Source organism: Nomascus leucogenys, unplaced genomic scaffold (genome assembly GCF_006542625.1).
Source record: "Nomascus leucogenys isolate Asia unplaced genomic scaffold, Asia_NLE_v1 Super-Scaffold_249, whole genome shotgun sequence".
Lineage (NCBI taxonomy): Eukaryota > Metazoa > Chordata > Mammalia > Primates > Hylobatidae > Nomascus > Nomascus leucogenys.
The window spans coordinates 874,474-892,926 of NW_022095768.1; the positions used below are offsets into that span (position 1 = coordinate 874,474).

At 40.9% G+C, this 18,453-nt stretch overlaps 1 protein-coding gene across 1 annotated transcript; it reads right to left on the reverse strand.

Annotated features, from left to right (window-relative positions):
• Positions 1 to 217: 217 nt before the first annotated feature.
• CCL8 (C-C motif chemokine ligand 8) lies at positions 218 to 2,584 on the reverse strand. The gene is made up of 3 exons (XM_003278364.3): positions 2,044 to 2,584; positions 1,236 to 1,353; positions 218 to 820 (listed from the first exon to the last, which is right to left on the reverse strand). The coding sequence occupies exons 1-3, from the start codon at positions 2,147 to 2,149 to the stop codon at positions 715 to 717; spliced, it is 330 nt and encodes a 109-aa protein (XP_003278412.1). The 5' UTR covers positions 2,150 to 2,584; the 3' UTR covers positions 218 to 714.
• Between the last annotated feature and the right edge of the window lie 15,869 nt (positions 2,585 to 18,453).

The following is an 18,453-nucleotide window of genomic DNA, read 5'->3' on the forward strand; positions in this document are numbered from 1 at the left end:
AGAGAGGCTAGCGAATAAGGGCTGCTGAAGTTAGGGACTAGAGTCAAAGAGCTGGAACATCCTGGTTTGGTCCCACCAAGTTCTCTGGGAACCTCAGTTGAGTCCAGCCTGGCCAAAAGACATTCCTGAATAATGGCCCATCCATGCCCAAACTGTCACCCATGATGCCCAAAACTCACTCCCAGCTAAATGTTACCCCAAGAAGAATAAGACTAAGTAGTTTCAAATTATATATATATTTTTCTTTTTGAAATTTTTTTTTTCAAAATTCCATAGTTATATACAGTAACATTAATTTCAACAACAGCAGTACAAAGCACACATTTGACTTACAGGAGCACTGATTGCCAAAGAATACCAAAGTGTTTCACCCTGATGATCCATGGGAGGACCCCACAACACTACAGACAGGTATAAGGGAGAACAATGGCATTTTGCCGTGAACTTAATTGAGCTCACAGGAAAACAAAAACAAAAAACACATCACCAAGATTTTGCATTTTACATTCACCAGGATGTATGGCAGATAGAGTTAAAACATCAATAACTTAAATATAATTAAATATTATTTAAGAAATATTATGCTTTAAAGTATTTAAAAATAATCTCTTTGTGGATGTTATAATAAAATAATGTCACACTGCACCTGGGGGAGGTTGGGGAAAATAAATAAGCTTTTCTTCAAGCTCTGACTCTCAGTCCAGATATGAAGGCTCAAGGCTTCAGATTTTGAAATATTTGGTCCAGATGCTTCATGGAATCCCTGACCCATCTCTCCTTGGGGTCAGCACAGACCTCCTTGCCCCGTTTGGTCGTGAAGCTATGGGGGAGAGAGGGCACAATTAGATGGAACACTTTGGAGATCCTACACAAGACTGTGGGCCATTGGTCCCTAGAACTAGTCAGCCCTTGGTCCTTAGGGGAAGGACCCAGACCTGGGAGAGGAGGGAGGGGAAGAGTGGGAGGAAGAAGCTCCAGAAGGGAGCTCTGCTCTTGCCGTCCAGGTGAAACCCTCCAGGGTGCTGGCTACAGATATTGGGTTAGTTTCACCAAGCCCCTAGAAGGGAATCCTAGAGCAGTTATGGACTCCTTCTTATGGGCTGAGTTTCTCTATGGGGTACAGGGGCCCTTTGGATAGAAGTTATATGCATCCGACTCATGTGGACATGAATCTTGACTTCTCTATGTTGTCCATCAGAACTTTTGAATGGGGGTGCCAGGCACTGTCCACTCACATCACAGCTTCCTTGGGACACTGGATGTTGGTGATTCTTGTGTAGCTCTCCAGCCTCTGGATAGGAATTTTCCTATTGATCACATTAAAGCAGCAGGTGATTGGAATGGAAACTGAATCTGAAAGAAATTTTGCAAAGAATGAGACATTTAGGACCCATTGTAAGTGTGCATTTGTAAGGAAAAGAAGACAAGGAAGGAGAAGACCAAGAAGTCCCCATCCCAATTTCAGTGTCTTAGTCCAGATCCCAGAGATAAAATGTTGCCTGTGAGTCTGTTTCCTCTATTGAACTCTGGGGCCCGTCATTGTTGACTGGGTTTGGAAACATTTTGAGTAACAAGCTAGTCCTTGTCTACTAACCCAAACTTCTGACACTAGGAACATAAGTTCCAATACCTTGCTTCCCAGTCTTTTATCCTCATGGGCTTTAGAGCTAGCCTATGCCATATGCTGAGATTCCTCTGGGTCCTTATCCTCTTTACACAGCCACTGTTCTGGAAGGTACACTGAACCATAACGAAAATTTGAAGCTTCAGGCAATAGTTTCTTCCTCTCCACTACTGCCTGAAATGTCCTTTACACCCACAGTGAGAAACAGTTCTTCATTCTGGATTATTTCCCCAAACAATGGGAGGGTTGTTGCTCTAGCAGCTCCACTGTCTCCTCCCAAAACTGGGGTCAGGAAAGATCAAGGGAACCAGCCTCAGTGACCTGAGCCTTTAACTCTGGCTTTGTTCCTAGTGAGCTGTGACATAATGGCTCTTCTTAATTCCTCTTTTGGTCTCCCCTTAAAAAGGGAGAGGTCTTACCTGGCTGAGCAAGTCCCTGGGGGCTGAAAGTGGCTGCCATGAGCAGCAGGCACAGAAGCGCTGCAGAAACCTTCATCTTGGAGGGCAAGGGTGTGAGCTTCAGCATGAGAGGTGAAGGTTTCTGGGTTGTTCTCAACCTCTCTGCTCCTCTGGTGGTTCTGCCTGCCTTTTATATAGGGAGCAGAGAGCCTGGGCAGGGTCACAATCAAGGAAGGATGAAGTAAGACCTTCCTTGAATATGCTGAGTAGGCACCAGATCCTGGGATAATTTCCAGATAACAAAAGAAGGAAGTTGTGAGTTTCTATCTTTTGCTTAGGCTCTGTGGAGCAGAGGCTGAAGGGTATGGGATTGTGCTCAGCAAAGTGACCTCATTGAACTATTAAGGGCTCTGATTTCCTTGAAATGGAAAATTATCTATAAGAAAGGAAGAATGGAAGCTGATGTCATAGTGGAAGAGAGCCAAGGGCCTACCCCTCTGTGGGTAACAGGAGGCCAGGGATGGGCCTGAAGGCTTTGCTGGTGCTCTCCATCACACTTGAGTCACTTGCAGTTCTAAGCCAGGCAAGCTCCTTTAGAACTCCAGCCACAGAACGTTGGCTGCATGACAGAATCCTGGAACTAAGTCTTAATGCCCCAAAATCTTACTGTTGCAGAACATAAGAACTAGACAGCACATGCTGGTCTTGTAGCATGGTGGCTTCCAAACATTTTATTTAGATGCTCAAGTTTCTTTCCAAATGAAATTATATGGAGAAATCCAATATGTCATGGAGATTCAGGTGGAATGGGTCCGTTTGCAGAAGGCCTTCCAACTCTCTTGGTTCACACGCAGTAGGGCTGTGGGTGGGGCGTGGCAAGAAGGAACCAGGTTTGCAAATGACTGACCTCATCTACTCCCCCTGCAGGCCTGATCTATCCATCATTACAATATCACATAGAAGTTTTCCTGCTGTAAGAATTCACTGTATTCTTCTTTTCATCCTTTTTCCTCTCCACAAATCTCTGGCTACCACTGATCTTTTTACTATCTCTGTAAGCTTGTCTTTTCCCAAATATCATATGCGTAGTTGGAATCATACGGTAGGCAGCCTTTTCAGACTGGCTTCTTTCACTAAGCAATATGCATTTAAGGTTTCTCCATGCCTTGTTGTGGTTTGATAGCTAATTACTTCCTTTCTTCTTTATTCATTTATTATTTTTATCGTGGTAAAAATGCACATACCATAAAATTTACCATCTTAACCATTTTTAACTGCATAATTTAGTGGCATTAAGAACATTCACACTGTTGTGCAACAGTCTCAATGACTCTTGTCATCTGTAAACAGAAATTCTATACCTATTGATCTCCAGTTTCCCCTCCCCCAAGCCCCTGGCAACCACCATTTCTACTTACTGTTTCTGATTTTGACTACTCTAACTACCTCATGTGAGTGAAATCATATAGTATTTTTCTTTTGTGACTGGCTTATGTCATTTGGCATAAGGATCTCAGGGTTCATCTACGTGGTATCATATGATATGCTACATATCCTTAAGGCTGAGTAATATTCCCTTGTATGTATATAGTACATTTTATGTATCTGTTCATCTGCTGAGGGCTCTCTATTCTGTTCCATTGACCCATTTGTCTATTCTTTCACCAATACCACACTGTCTTGATTAATGTTTCCTAATAGTAAATCTTGAAGTTGGGTAATGTTAGTCCTCTGACTATTAGCTATTCTAGATCTTTAACCTTTCCATATAAACACTAAAATCAGTCTATCAAATCCAAAAAATAACCTGCTGGGATTTGGACTGGGATTGTATTGAAGGTACAGATCAAGTTGGGAAGAACTGACATGCTGACAGCATTAACTTCACCTATCCATTCACATGGAATATCTCTTCATTTATTTAGATCGTCTTTAATCTTTCATCAGAAGTTTGTGGTCTCCCTCATATATATTGTACATCTTAGACTAATTTCTAAACACTTCATTTTATTGGTGCTAATGTATATAGTATTGTGTATTAATTTCAAATTCTAGTTGTTCATTGCTGATATACAGGAAGTTATTAAATTTTATCTATTAACCTTGTATCCTGTAGCTAAAATTGCTTATTAGTGGCATGACTTTTTTTGTTGCTGATTCTTTGTGATTTTCTACACAGACAATCATGTCTTCTGTAAATAAAGACAGTTTTATTTATTCTCTCTAATCTGTATATATTTTTATTTTCTTGTCTTGTGCTATTGTGTTGGCCAGGCCTTCCAGTATTATTTTGAAATGGAGTGGTGAGAAGAAACATCTTTGCCTTATACTCAATCTTGGGAGAAAAATATCTAGTTTCTCACCATTAAGTATGATATTAGCTGCAGGTCTTTTTTAGTGCACTCTATAAAGTTGAGGAAGTACCCCTCTATTCCTAGTTTGCTGAGAGTTTTCTTTTAGATCATGAATGGCTGTTGAATTTTGTCAAAAAATTTTTTCCATCTATTGATATTATAATAAGATTTTCCTTCTTTAGAAAGTTGATATGATGGGTTATATCAACCAATTTTTGAATGCTGGATCAGCCTTGCATACCTGGAATAAATTCCACTTGGTTGTATTATAATTCTTTTTATACATTGTTGGATTTTATTTGCTGATATTTTGTTGAGAATTTTGTTCATGAGTTTGGTTTATAGATTTCTGTTGGTTTGTAGTTTTCTTTTGTTGTAATGTCTTTATCTGGTTTTGATGTTAGGGTAATTCTGGACTCAGAATGAATTAGGAAGGGAGGAGAGGGGGCAATTACAAAATTTGTTCCTCAGGAATTCTCATTGTTTCATGGAAATAACATTGGTTAGTAATTGGCAATGTTATTGTTGAACTATAGGGTGTATATCTAAAATTTTACCACCAAATCCAAGATCAAATACTGCCTTTTCAATTAATGTGTTTAGATTTCTCACAAGACAGTAAATATTCCCCAATAATCTTGAACTTTAAAAGCTCTATAGGAGTTCATATATATCAGTGCACCATAATTAACTTAAGAATTTATTTCTCTATAGTTGGGAATCATACCATTTCCATTTTTATGGTTTTACACAATACTTGTGAAAAAGCTGATATGACATTGTTATTAATGTCTTCGTTTAATTTTATAGCCAAAGAATTAATAAATCAAAATATGTGGATATTATTAAGGCTTTTAATCAAATGAATACATTGCTGGAAAATTTGTCCCTTCACTTAAATGTGAGTGTATTATCCTTAAAAACATTTTATAATTGCTAAGAAGATATTTGCCTTGTTAAAAGACAAAAGAAACCTACAGTGATAGAGGTTAGAACAGTGGTTCCTTTGCAGGTATGGACATCATGAGGGAACATTTTGGAAGCCAGGAATGTTCTACATTTTGATCGGAGAGGTAGTTAAATGGTTAACTACACATGTAAAATTCATGAAACTCTACATTTAAAATGCCTGCACTTTACTGCACAGTATATTGAATTATACTTCAAAATAAAGTAAATCAAAGCAAACGGCTCACCATTATTTTGCTTACATTTTACTTTATTTGCTTTTTAATATGTATGTTAGTTGCTTTATTTTGTTCTTTTGATTAATATGCTCCTGTCCTTAAATTAGGTGGGTTTTTACTGTTTCGATTCAGAAGAGATTTTTAAACATTTACCTCATGCATTTTTCATTTATTACAATTACTATGTGAACTTTTAACAGTAAAGAATTTGCAGAATATGGAACCTGTGTGTAATTTGGATTTCCTTTAATCAGAAAGGAAATTGAATTGCTCCAGGATGGCAGCTTTTTAATCATTTTAGGGGATGGTTCTCTGCCAGGTGTACTGTGTAGCACCAATCTGAGTGTGTGCATGGGGTGGGGGTATTGGCTTAGGGGTGGAATTTGTGTATATTTTTCAAGCAGCAATAAAGCCATTGTCTTATGTAATACCCTGAGGACTTTGTTAATTTTCCTCTAAGCTGACTTCAAACGAAAAGTGCATCCATGCACAGACAACAGAAACAGTCGTGAAAAATATAATTATTGGGAATCAAAAAAGGCTAGTAAAAATGAAGGGAATTAAGTGTCAAGGAACATGAGTCTAGTCTTGATTTGACCAATAACCTGCCCAAAGTGGCCTTGGGCGAGTCTCATTGACTTTGAGATTCACTATCCTCATCTATGAAGTATGGGGTTTTGCCAGGTTTTGTGAAGACAAGTAGTTTTTGATCATGTGCTAACTTTATGAATTGGTGATAGATGACTAGAAAGTTTTGTTGTAAAAATAAAACAATGAGGCACTACCTTGGGTTTTTGAATATAATGCTGTGATTGATTAGTGATGTCTGCTATTAGTACAGTAATAAGTGGTACTATGTAACCTATTCCAGAATTAAATAGTACTTAAGCTCTTCTCTAACTTGATTCATCTGTGATTGTCTGCAAATAATCAAATCAAAGAGCAGAGAGGCTCGGATGCTAGGAAATGTCAGAGAAGCGTTCTTGGCTGTCAGTCCTAAGACAGGCAGAATAGCATGATGGTTAAAAGTCTTCATTTGGATACTGGGAACACTGGTTAATATCTTTGTCAGAGAAGGCTCAGATTATTTAACTTCTTTATATTCCAATTTCCTACCTATTCTTTAATTTTCTTGTGTGGAAATGGATATTTATTTTTGTGCATTTTATGAATACTATCTGATACCCAAAACTTGCTTTGAAGAGTGAGTAGCATATGGTAGGTGATCAATAAACTAACTGTAATCAATAGTTAAGTAAGGTGGGTGTAGTGCCCAGAAGATAAGTGGATATAGATGTGTTATAGGGGTGGAACTTGGGGAATATTTGTGCTGTGGATGAAGAAAAAAAAATGTGTCTCCCCGGAACGGGAGCAAAGTGAGATCCTGGGATCCAGCCATGAATCAAAATACTAGACAGTTCTGGGAACTCAGAGGGAATGGAAGTCAGATCCCAGTGCTAACAGATGCCAAGGGGCATCAGAATTCTAATTCTGCAGGGAGTTTAGGAATCTCAGTTGGCAAGCCACTTTGATTATGCAATTTCCCTCTCATTTTATTTTTAAACTGAATTTGAGAAATCCTTATGTAAAAAGTTAAAACGAAACTTTAGGGCATGCAAATTCAGCAGCTGTTCTGGCCAGTGGCCTGGCTGTGTTGTTCAGAGAAGTGGTCCTTCTGCATTTCCTGTTTCTTTTCTCTTTGGTGGCTTCCCCATGAGCAGTTTTCTAAGGCAGACTTGACAACTATGTGAAATAGGACATATAGAACAAATATGTCTGTGGCTTGGTGGCTAATGGAGCAGAGCCTGAGATCAGAAACACCGTCTGTGAATGAAGGGCAGGAAATGTGTACCTTGCTATGGAACCAGACCTTCTAGATTCTTACCTGGTTCTCAAGGAGTGAAATTAGGTGGGAGAGCATCCTGGGAAGCCAAATTTCTGCTTTCATTTTTCAGCTCTGCTCCAACTGTCCTTAATGATCACAATATTATAGAATGAGTTGAAAGAGGCAGTTGCATTTAATTTATTCAAGAATTTCCCTTTACAAATGAAACAACAACAGAAGTGAAATGATTTATCATAGGTTGTGCAGCTACTTCATGACAAACTAGCACTGGCAAGTGGGAATGTCAGAACAAAAACCATCATGGAATTCCAATTAGAGGTCAAGAACCATGCAGAAAACCTATAGTGAGGTGTCCAGAAACCTCAGAGACTCTCCAGTGCGCTGGCCTCTTCAGACCCGCCTCCTGGAATATCCAGATGCCTAGGGCAATCATTAGTAATACAGAAGAGATGCCTTAACTCACACCAAAATACAGAGTCAGAATCTTCAGACATGAAGCCCCAATTCTCTATTTCTGAAGTGCTCTAGGTGACCAGGTAATTTTTAAACAAAGCCATTTTGGGAGTCATTAATCTAGTTCAAATGCCTCATTTACAGATGTACAAACTGAGGCACAGAGTGGGAAAATGATTTCCCCAAAGTCACTTTGACAATTTAGTAAAGAATCAAAACCAGAATTCAGCGACGGGGTCACCATGCCCAGTTACACATTGGACTACCTCGTTTGGTCCCTGGTACCTGGTAGAGTCTTCATTGTAATGGAGGCTCCAGAATCTTTATTTTTTTGCCTCTGTAAGTTCATGTTGCAAGGATAAGCAATCCTGGGCCCAGCTGGAAAACAGATGAATCATTTCAAGGAGGATTACTTAATATGTCTCAGCAAAGGAGCATGAACAGATTCCATTCAGACTTGGGAAAATGGAATTTACTATTTCAAGCTTTTGTATCACCAGTCCCCGCTCAATGCCTAATATTTGCTTGGCACAGGGGACCTTCTGAAACCCAATAAACTGTATAGGGATGTCTATTCTTGTCCTTTGTAACTCCCTGGAATCAATTGGAATTTTAGGATAAACTCTTGAATGAGGTCTGGGTATGCGGCTAGGTGTAAGGAGGAGAGGTGGGCAGAACTGCTTTATTATGAGAACTAAGAAATTGTCTTGATGACAGTGAACTGTCCAGTTGCCCCTGGGGCTTTGAGGGTGCTATCGGGATGTGCATAGAAGTCTCCTGGCCTACCTTGCTGGTTATTTGGGCAAACATTGCATAATGCTGGGTTCCTGGCTTGCTTGGTAGTGTAGATTCTGGTTACTGTCTTCCCCTGCTCTGTCTCTGCTGGTGGTCATGGTGATGTGGTCCAAGACACACATTTAAGGACTAGGGCTGAAAATAGAATTTGTCTGTTGAATCCCCTCATTTCCAAAATATACAGATTACCATCTCAACTTTATTGATGGAGCAGCTGAGGATAAGATTAGGGAATTGATATACTTGAGGTGAAACAGAGCAACCCAGGGTCTGGTTGTCCAGGCCAATCTCTTCCCAGGGCTCCTGGTTTTGAGTGTAATGCCTGGAATAGTGTGGTATGGTTTGATACAGCATAATGTGGGCTGCCTCTTATCCAGATTTCAAGAGTTTTCTCACCAGTCTACCTTCTCCTTACTTGGGCTGCTGGAGTCTTTATCACTGGACCACCGCTGGTCACTGGCAGGTGAAAGAGACATGGAGACTCTTGTCCTAGCTCTTAAATGCGTCTGTCTGGAGGGACACATGCCACTTCTGCTTACATTTTATTGCCCAAAGTGGATCACACAGGTTGTCGGTTTTCAAGATGGCCTGGAAGTACAACCCTGCCCTGTGCACAGAAGAGGAAGAACTGGAAATATCAGACATCTCTAATCACTACCAGATGTTCCATGTTATCCATGTCGGTTTAGTAACCTTTGAGCCTTATGACGTTCTTGGCTAAGCAATTTCTCATACTTCACATTCAAATAGTCCAACTCATTTATCCAAAGTGTCTTTTACTTTAACTTGAGGCAGGGTGATGGGTCTAAAGTATTTCATAATATTTAGTGCACTCCACAGTATTCTAAATAAAACATATTAATTTTGTTGACATAAAAACCAAACCCACAATTGACTTTTATCTAAATGTCAGAGAATAGTGTTAATGATTCCACAAGTTATTCATATCAACCCAACAAAGTGGGAAATTACCATAAAGCCCTCAATGACAAGGTGTTAATTGGTACTCAGGGTGGTATTTTTACTTCATTATTTATTAAGATCACAATTAAGCTCATCAAGGCTAACAGCCTCTAGGTTAATATCTGTTAGGCACTGTGAAGGAGTCATTGCGCAAATAAATGTTCCACATCACATACAAAATAGTCGGTTTTGTTTATATCACTGTTTTTTAAAAACTGAAACCAAGTAGTCTACTTGATTTATTAATAGGATTAATATGCATTATACTCAATAATAGCATTCTGAGCCAAATAGTGTTTCATTTTCTTTGTGTGAAAATCAACAGTTCATTTCTATTCTATGTTGTTAAAGATAAGAAAGTACAATATGAAGTCAACTGTAGAGTCTTTAGGTCAGTATAATAAACATTTATGTGTTTTAGACTACATGAGCTAGTTAAAAAAACATAAAACATCTCTCTCAAGGCACCTGCCAACATTGGTGTGTAGCAATGGATGGCTGCAGTGTGGTGCCTGCGCCCACATGTGCCTCCAACATTTGCCTGCAGAGTCCATGCCAGAGTCATTCCCACAAGAGGGTTCTTCAAGAAGAAATTGCAACTTGAAGCTTCCAAGTAGCCCAATCTTAGCTGTGTGGTTTTAATTAATTAATTAATTTTAGAGACGGAGTCTCGCTGTGTTGCCTTGACTGGTCTCGAACTCCCAGGCTCAAGTGATCCTCCTGGCTCAGCCTCCCAAAGTGCTGGGATTACAGGCACCCACTACTGTGCCCAACTCCAGCTTTGTGGTTTTAAATTTCATTGCTTTTCCCATTCAAATTTCTGAGATTGGTCTAATCATACATAACTAAAGGAGATAAAGTCATTTTTAACTGACCTGTGGCTGCTGTGATCTGCAGAAATACTGTTTCTTCAAGAACCTGCCTTCAAAAGTCAAGAGGTTTCTATTTCATTGGTGGAGAGTACTACGCTTCCGTCACTTATCTGAAGCATTTCCAGGATGTGTGCTATTGCTAAGAACAGCTTCTGAAATGTTTCTGGCATTGCCACCAACACAGAAAGAGGTACCTGAAGAACTTGTAATAAATTTTAAATGGTTGCATTTTTCTTGTAGAAAACATAAAAGATATTGTTCCCTAAAGGAAAGGACAAAAATGTATCTGCATTTAGGGCAATCAATTCATTCTGCTTCAGCCTGGACTTTCTTGGTTTTAGCAATGAAAGTCCAGTGTCCCAGGAAACCTCTCAGTTTTGGGCAAATCAGGACAGTTGGTCACTCTATCTGTGCTTTAAACACTAAGATTGGATCCGGCTGCTCTATTTATGTATTTTCTCCCTTTCTTCTCTCTCCATCTCGCTCTGTGTGTGTATCTGTGTGTATACACATATGTGTGCATATATATGTACATAGGTATGTACATATAAATATACAAACATATACATATACACATATACACATGTATATAAATACATATATGAACATAATGTGCATATGATTATATTTACAGCTTTTTTCACTTAATGAGTCATGCACTCTCTCAAGTCATTAAATATCCTTCAATTGGTTGAATTTAGTGGCTTCATACTGCTTCATTATAAAAATGTCATACATAATTAAAGGATTTCTTTATGATTAGGCATATATAATTTATATTTTCATTTAAAAATAATTTTAATTAACATTATTTTGAAAACCCAAGTTTAAAAATCCTCCCCCATGTCTTTACTGCTGTTGAAATGTGAAGCTTTAGTAGATATTGCCATATTGCTTTCTATAAAGTTTTTACTCAGGACAACATTTATTAGTTGTAGTAGGCGAATAAAGGACCCTTTGGCTAGGCACGGTGGCTCACATCTGTAATCCCAGCACTTTGGGAGGTCGAGGTGGGTGGATCACTTGAGATCAGGAATTCGAGACCAGCCTGGCCAACATGGTGAAACCCTGTCTCTACTAAAAATACAAAAATTAGCCGGCCATGGTGGCACATGCCTATAATCCCACCTACTTGGGAGGCTGAGGCAGGAGAATTGCTTGAACCCAGGAGGTGGAGGTTGCAGTGAGCTGAGGTCACACCACTGCACTCCTGCCTGGATGACAGAGTGAGACTCTATCTCAATAAATAAGTAACCCCTAAAAGTTCACTCCCCGATCCCTGGAACCTGTGAGTCTGTTACCAGGGATGAGGGGGTGAGTTTTTTTTTATCATATCTGCTTTAGATAATGGCTAACTGGGAAGGAGTTAGAGAAAAGGAGAGAGAGAAAAGGCAGAATGGCCATCTCTCCGGGGAATGAGTTCAGGTTGCTGGACCAAACAACTAGAGGATTCAGGCAGTCCTAAGTTTCATTTCACTTTTCACACTAAGGATCTTTGCGGATGGGATCCAGGGTACAGACCTTGAGATGGAGAGATTATCCAGGTGTGCTCAATCTAATGCCACGAGTCCTTGAAAGTGGAGACTCTTTTCTGAGTCTCATCAGAGAGAGGAGATGGAAGAAGAAATGCATAGTATGAAAGGGACTTGACCCACTGTTGCTGACTTTGAAAATGGAGAAGGGGGCTCTGGGCCATAGAATACAGAGGCTTCTAGAAGCTGGGAAAAGCTCTTGTCTGACAGCCATCAGGAAAATGAACATTTCGGCTCAATAAACCAATAACCCAAAGGAACTGAATTCTGCCAATGCCCAGAGCAATCGAAAAAATGGATCCTTCCCTAGAACTTCTAGACAGAAGCACATTCCTGATAATACCTTGGTTTCAGCCTGCTGAGGCCTATGTTCAGCTCCTGACCTCCAGAATTGTAACATAATACACTTATATTGTTTAAGCCACTAATTTTGTGGTAATTTATTACTGCAGAAATAGAAAAGTAATACATTATTAACTGAAAGTAGATGCTACTTTGTTAATAAAAAATATTATTTTGTATATAGGCAAAACTAACTTGTAGTGGTAGTATTGAGACTAGTGGTTGGGGGGGTATTGACTGGCAGGGAAAGTGAGGGAGACTGGGGTTTAGAAATGTTCTACAAATATTGATCTGGATGGTGATTCCTGGGGCATATGTGTGTAAAAGTGATTTAACTTCTTTGAACTTTATTGTAGGAAACCATTGCCTCAATTTAAAAGTTAGCAGAAAGAAACTATTCCAGTATGAGCTTGTTTAAATTTGTGCCTACTGGTTGGTATTTTTGTTCAATGGTTTATGTTTTTATCTGGTGAATTATCTGATAGTCTTCTTAGCTTAGGAGTTCAATTATTTTTTTAAATTTATTTATAAGAGACCTTAAATCTTCTACCTCTTGTTTATCTATTTTTTTTTTTAAACTCTGGATCTTCTTTTAACAATACCGAAGTTCCAGAACTTGAAACATATCCCTAACCTCAGGATTTCCTCTCACAAGAGGGAACTTACACTCTTACAAAAAGGCATCTGGGACTGTCCCTGCCAATTGCCTCATATAACACCGATACAGAGTCAAGTTTTCTTTATAAATTAAGTTTATATAAATCCCCAGTCCACATGCAAGGCAAGTGTCACATAAAATAAGCTCAGAAAGTTTTCATTCTCCAGTGATGTGGCTTGACACAAAGATGCATCCAGAGCTAAGAAATGAAAATAGTGGTAAAAGTCAATTATGAGAAAGCAAAGTGGGTTAGTAGAATGCAGGGCATTTATGTCAAGTGCCTAATCCCAGCTTGCCTGCTTAGTAGCCATGGAACCTATTTAGATATTATTAGGTCCACCTGCTTCGTGTATCAAGTGTGGGGATATACAAGATCAAGGACGGCAAATAGGTTTTCACTGCAAGTGTCAACTGGAGAGGTTTATTGGAAAAGATAATGAGGCCTTATGTGGGCTATGAGAAATAGTGATGTGATTCTTTACTGATATTCTCCATCAGTACAGGATCAGGGAGGAGCCTACCTCTGGGACATGTTGGCCATTTCTGGGCTAGGAGATTATCTGTGTTCCTCTCTATTTTATTTTCCCATGATTGATTATCATCTTGAAATGAGTCTAATCTGAGACCTGGACACTTAGGGCATTAGGAATCAGCAGAGAAGTGTTCTTTGCTGTTTAGCTCTAGGACAGTCCGGATAGTGGTTAAAACAATGGACTCTGTAGCCAGATTGCCAGGATTTGGGTGCTTGGATGTTTTGAAAGCTTATTTCAGGTCTCTGTGCCACTGTTTTCCTATCAGCAAAATAGGTGTGAATTAAACTAGTTGACACAGGAAAAGGGCATTGAAAGGTGAAGTGTTAGCATATGGTAAGTATTTAATATACTCATTGTTATAGATATTGATAGTGAGAATATAGTGATCAGAGGATGCTAGACAGAGACCCAGGATGTGGACTATTGAAGAAGGACTCCCTTAATTGTCTTCATGCATTCAGATGAAGACATGTGATAGAGATGGACCTTCAGGAATGCCTGTGCTGTAAATAAAGAAATAAAAAGAGTCTCCCGGAAACAGGGAAGCAAGAGACCCCAGGATCTTCACATGAGCCAGAGGTGCAGGATGCTCTGGACCCCAGAAGGAATAGGAGAAAGATCCCAGGTATGACACATACCCAGAGACACCATGCTCATGTTCTGCAGATGGCCCAGAGACTACAGTCGGAAAGTCCCTGTGTTTTGCAATTTCCCTTCCTTTGGTTTTGGTTTTAATGTGGATTTCAAAAACCTTAGCATGAAAAGCTAAAATGAAACTTAAGACTGCCCAATTCCTGCAGCTGTTTGGTCCAGCAGCCTCAACGCATTCCGTGGGGAGGTGGCCATTCTGCCTTTTCTCTCTCTCCTCCTTCCTAGTTAGCCATTATCTAAAGCAGATGCAAAAACGTGCTCATAGTTTAGGAGCTGGTGAATGGTGTGACCATGGTCTAGACCACAGTCTGGTAGTAGACAGGGATCAAGTAGCATTGGAAAAGAAACAAATCTCCTGCAGCGGAAGCTGTGCTCTGTCTTAAGGGATTCCCAAGGCATGTAGCAGGGTCAGGTAGAAGAATGTTCTGCAAATCACAAGTTCTGAAGGATGGCTACATTCTTCACCTTCATCTCAGATTTATTCAGGGATCACAACAGTCATAGAAATAATGGAAAGAGGCACTAGGAGGGAGAGATGAACTGCGTCACAGCAGGTCACACAGCTGGTTTATGGCGATCCAGGACTGGAGACGAAGGGAAGGGCCACACAGGACTTGGGCAGGTCATTCCAAAGACTGCCATGCAAGTTCAAGGCCGTGGGGTCTGAACTCACATGTGAGAGAACAAAGGAACCTCAGAGAGCATCGGTGTTCTAGTGCTAGACTGAGCTATGCCTTTGTATCCCCAGGAAAACTGATTAAAATCCTGGTGGGGGCACTGTTCCGCAACCCAATGTCCTGACTCAGAATCTTGGGATAAGGCCAGGAAATCTGTATTTTCAGAAGCAGTCCTGGTGATCCTGATTCATAGTCAATTTGGAAACCATCAGTCTAGTGCAAAAGGTAAGCTGGGTCTCATGGAAGAAAACATGATTTGCACAGATTTACCTGACACACAGCCTAAAGAAAGAGCTGAGGATGCAATGCTCAAAGAAGTGCAATGCATTCCCGTCTGGTTGCTGGTCCCTGCTGGAAACTGCTCTATTAGAGGCCCCAACATCTCCAGTCCTTTGAGTTTACAGGTTCATGCTATGGGAGTTGGAGGAAAAACAACCTGAGAACTTCTTCAACATAGAGACATACAGCATTTACCGTTTTCCACCGCCTTCTGCCCAAGACTTGCTGAGTGCCAGAGGGTCTTCTGAGTATCAATGCATATGGTGATATTTTAGTTTTTTTTATTCCAACTCACTGTGTGCTTCTACACTTGGTTAGAGTTTTAAAGTTCACTCCTGATTGGTGTTTGGAGATGAGATCTTGGTGGCAGGAGAAGTATACAGAACTACTGGATCTGGCAGGAGGACCAATGAAGTTGTCTGGTTGCTAATTGCTCCCAGGACTTTTGTTGAATTTGGGGGTGGGGATGGGGGGCCTTAATGAAAAATCTGTGTCTAAGCAGGCAATGCCTGAGCAAGGAGTGGGTTCACAGTAATCCAGGTCCTGGCTGGTACATGAAGACAGATTTGAAATACTTTCCTTTCCAACTCTTCCCTAGCCAGTGCATGTGGTGATGTTTCCCAAGACATAGTTCCTGGGGCTAGGAAAACATGTGAGATCATTTGCCAGATTCCCTCACTTGCTGCCTGTAACACAGCATTATCCCCATTTAACAGAGAGGAAAACTGAGGCCCAGAAGGAGAACTTGATATTCCACAATGCTCAGGGAGTCACTGCCACTCGTGGAATCAGCATCAATGTCTCCTGCTTCCCAGGGTGAGATTTTCCAGTGCTCCATGCTTCTGAGTGCTCTGCTTTCTACAGAAGCTATCGTTCTCTCCTCAGGACTGGCAGGTATTGGCCCTGCTATTGGTCTTTACAGTTGGTGAGGAGGTAAAATTATAGTTAATTTCCATAGAAATGGATCCCTTTTTGGAAAAAGGAACTGGCCAAACTCATAGACTGCAGTAGAATCTTAGGGGTCATCCAGGATGATGAGGCCCTGTCTTTTTGAATCCATGTTGTAAAAGCTCTGCATTTGGGGCTTACAGGGCTAGTGTGAGAGGGAACTGAACTTGGGGCTCAGGGTAGGCATGCCTCTGAATACTGCCTTGTGATATTTTGGTAGTGAGTTCTAGGAGCTGGGTCCCTAGGCCTCCCACTCTGTCCTCTTAACCAAATATCTTCAGTAAGCTCCAGCTAACCCCATTCTTCCTGAGTTGCTGCGTCTCCTCCACCCCTACCATCCCTTCTTGCCTGGATTATTGCGGATACCTGCTCTCAGGTCCTCCTTTCCACACTGCATCCTGATGCAGCCAGAAGCTCTGTCTTCCTCATGCATACCTCTGATTAGGCTGCCTCTCTTCCCCACTAATTCACACACTTTCAGTGTCTTCCTCATGCATACCTCTGATTAGGCTGCGTCTCTTCCCCACTAATTCACACACCTTCAGTGTCTTCCCATGACATTCAGAACTGAACCTGACTGTCCATGTTGACATTCAAGATCCTCCAAAATGTAGCTCCAAGCTTGCATTCTAAATTTTTAAAATGTTTTTCCTATTTCTGGACGAAATTCTAGCCAGACAAGAGTTCTGCTTCTTGCCTACTCTTCTGTCCACCCTAAATTAGCTCAGTCAAACCTCTCCTTTGATCTTACCCCATCATTTAAGAGAGGTCCTTCTTATGCCTCTTCTTCACTGAGAAGTGTAACCTGACCACTGAATCTATTGCCACCTGCTCTTCCTCTGACGTTTCAATTCACCATTGGTATTCCTCTGGAGTTGAGGATAGGTTGAATGGGACTGACTGCAGCCAGGGAGAACATTTCAGAGGCTATTGCTATAGACTGGGTGGGAAAGCTCCCCTGGTAGGAAAGAAGGTGTGGTGGGCAGGAGAGGAAGGAAATGGCTGTGGGCTGATGCTGAACAAGTGACCATAGTCCTTGGTCCCAGGAGGTTGGAATTAGGGACTAGAATCACAGTGCCAGGGCAGTCTTGTCTGTCTTGAACCTGCATGGAGACCATCCAAGTCGAAAGGCCATTCAATGGGATCACGGCCTCCACTTCCTAAAGCCATGCCCTCACCCCCAGCTTCATTCTTCCAGCTTCATCTTTTTCAGAAAGAAAATATAAGTGCCCAATTTTATTTTATTATTTATACTTACTTATTTATTAGAGAAGTTTGCTGGGAACCAGACCTAAGCCTGTCATAAACAGGCCTTAAAGAAACTGGCCATAAACAGGATTTCTGCAACAATGTGACGTACTCATGATGGCTATCATGCACACTGCTAGAAGTTGTTGGTTTACTGGAGCAGGGCAAGGAATGCCTGGCCCACCTGGAGTGGAAAACTGCTCAAACCACAAGCAATAGCATGAGCGGCCTGTGCCTTAACATATTTTTGCTGCAGATAATCAGCCAGAACCTATTTCTCTACTCCTTGCTAAGAATGCTTTGTTTCCCGTAAGGAATGCTTTTAGCTAATCTATAACCTATACAAACAATGTGTATCACTGGCTTACTGTCAATAAATATGTGGGTCAAATTCCATTCGTGGCTCTCAGTTCTGAAGACTGTTAGCCCCCTGATCCCACTTTGCACTCTATTTCTGTGTCTTTATCTTCAATTCCTCCAGTGCCACTGGGTTGGGGTCTCCATGACTGAGCTGGTCTTGGTAGAAGGTCTCACTTTGTTCCCCAGGCTGGAATGCAGTGGCATGTTCACAGCACACTGCAGCCTCAATCTCCTGGCTCAAGCAATCCTCCCACCTCAGCTTCCTGAGAAGCTGGGAATACAGGTGTGTCACCACGCCTGGCTAATTTTTGTATTTTTCATAGAGAGAGAGCTGTGCCATGTTGCCCAGGCTGGTCTCAAACTCCTGGGCTCAAGTGATCCACCCACCTTGGGCTCCTAAAATGGTGGATTACAGGCGTGAGCCACTATGCCGGACCAACTGCCTAATTTTATAAGCAAAATGTTTTCTTGAAAATCCCAGAGCTATACAATAGAGTAGACCTGTTCCCCAAACTGGTATCCTGGGAAGAACCCAGAGACTGGCTTCGGTGGCCTAGAATTCCAGTTCCGGCTTGTACCAATCTGGTTTCTCTTGAAACATATTCCCATTTTTTAGGGAAAAAAAATTTCCCCTAAGTTCTAAAGACCCTTATTGCAGTGACATTCTGAGGACCCTTATTGATCAGATTGTCCTGGAGGTTGTTAACTTTCCTGAAAGGAGAGAGGCCTTACC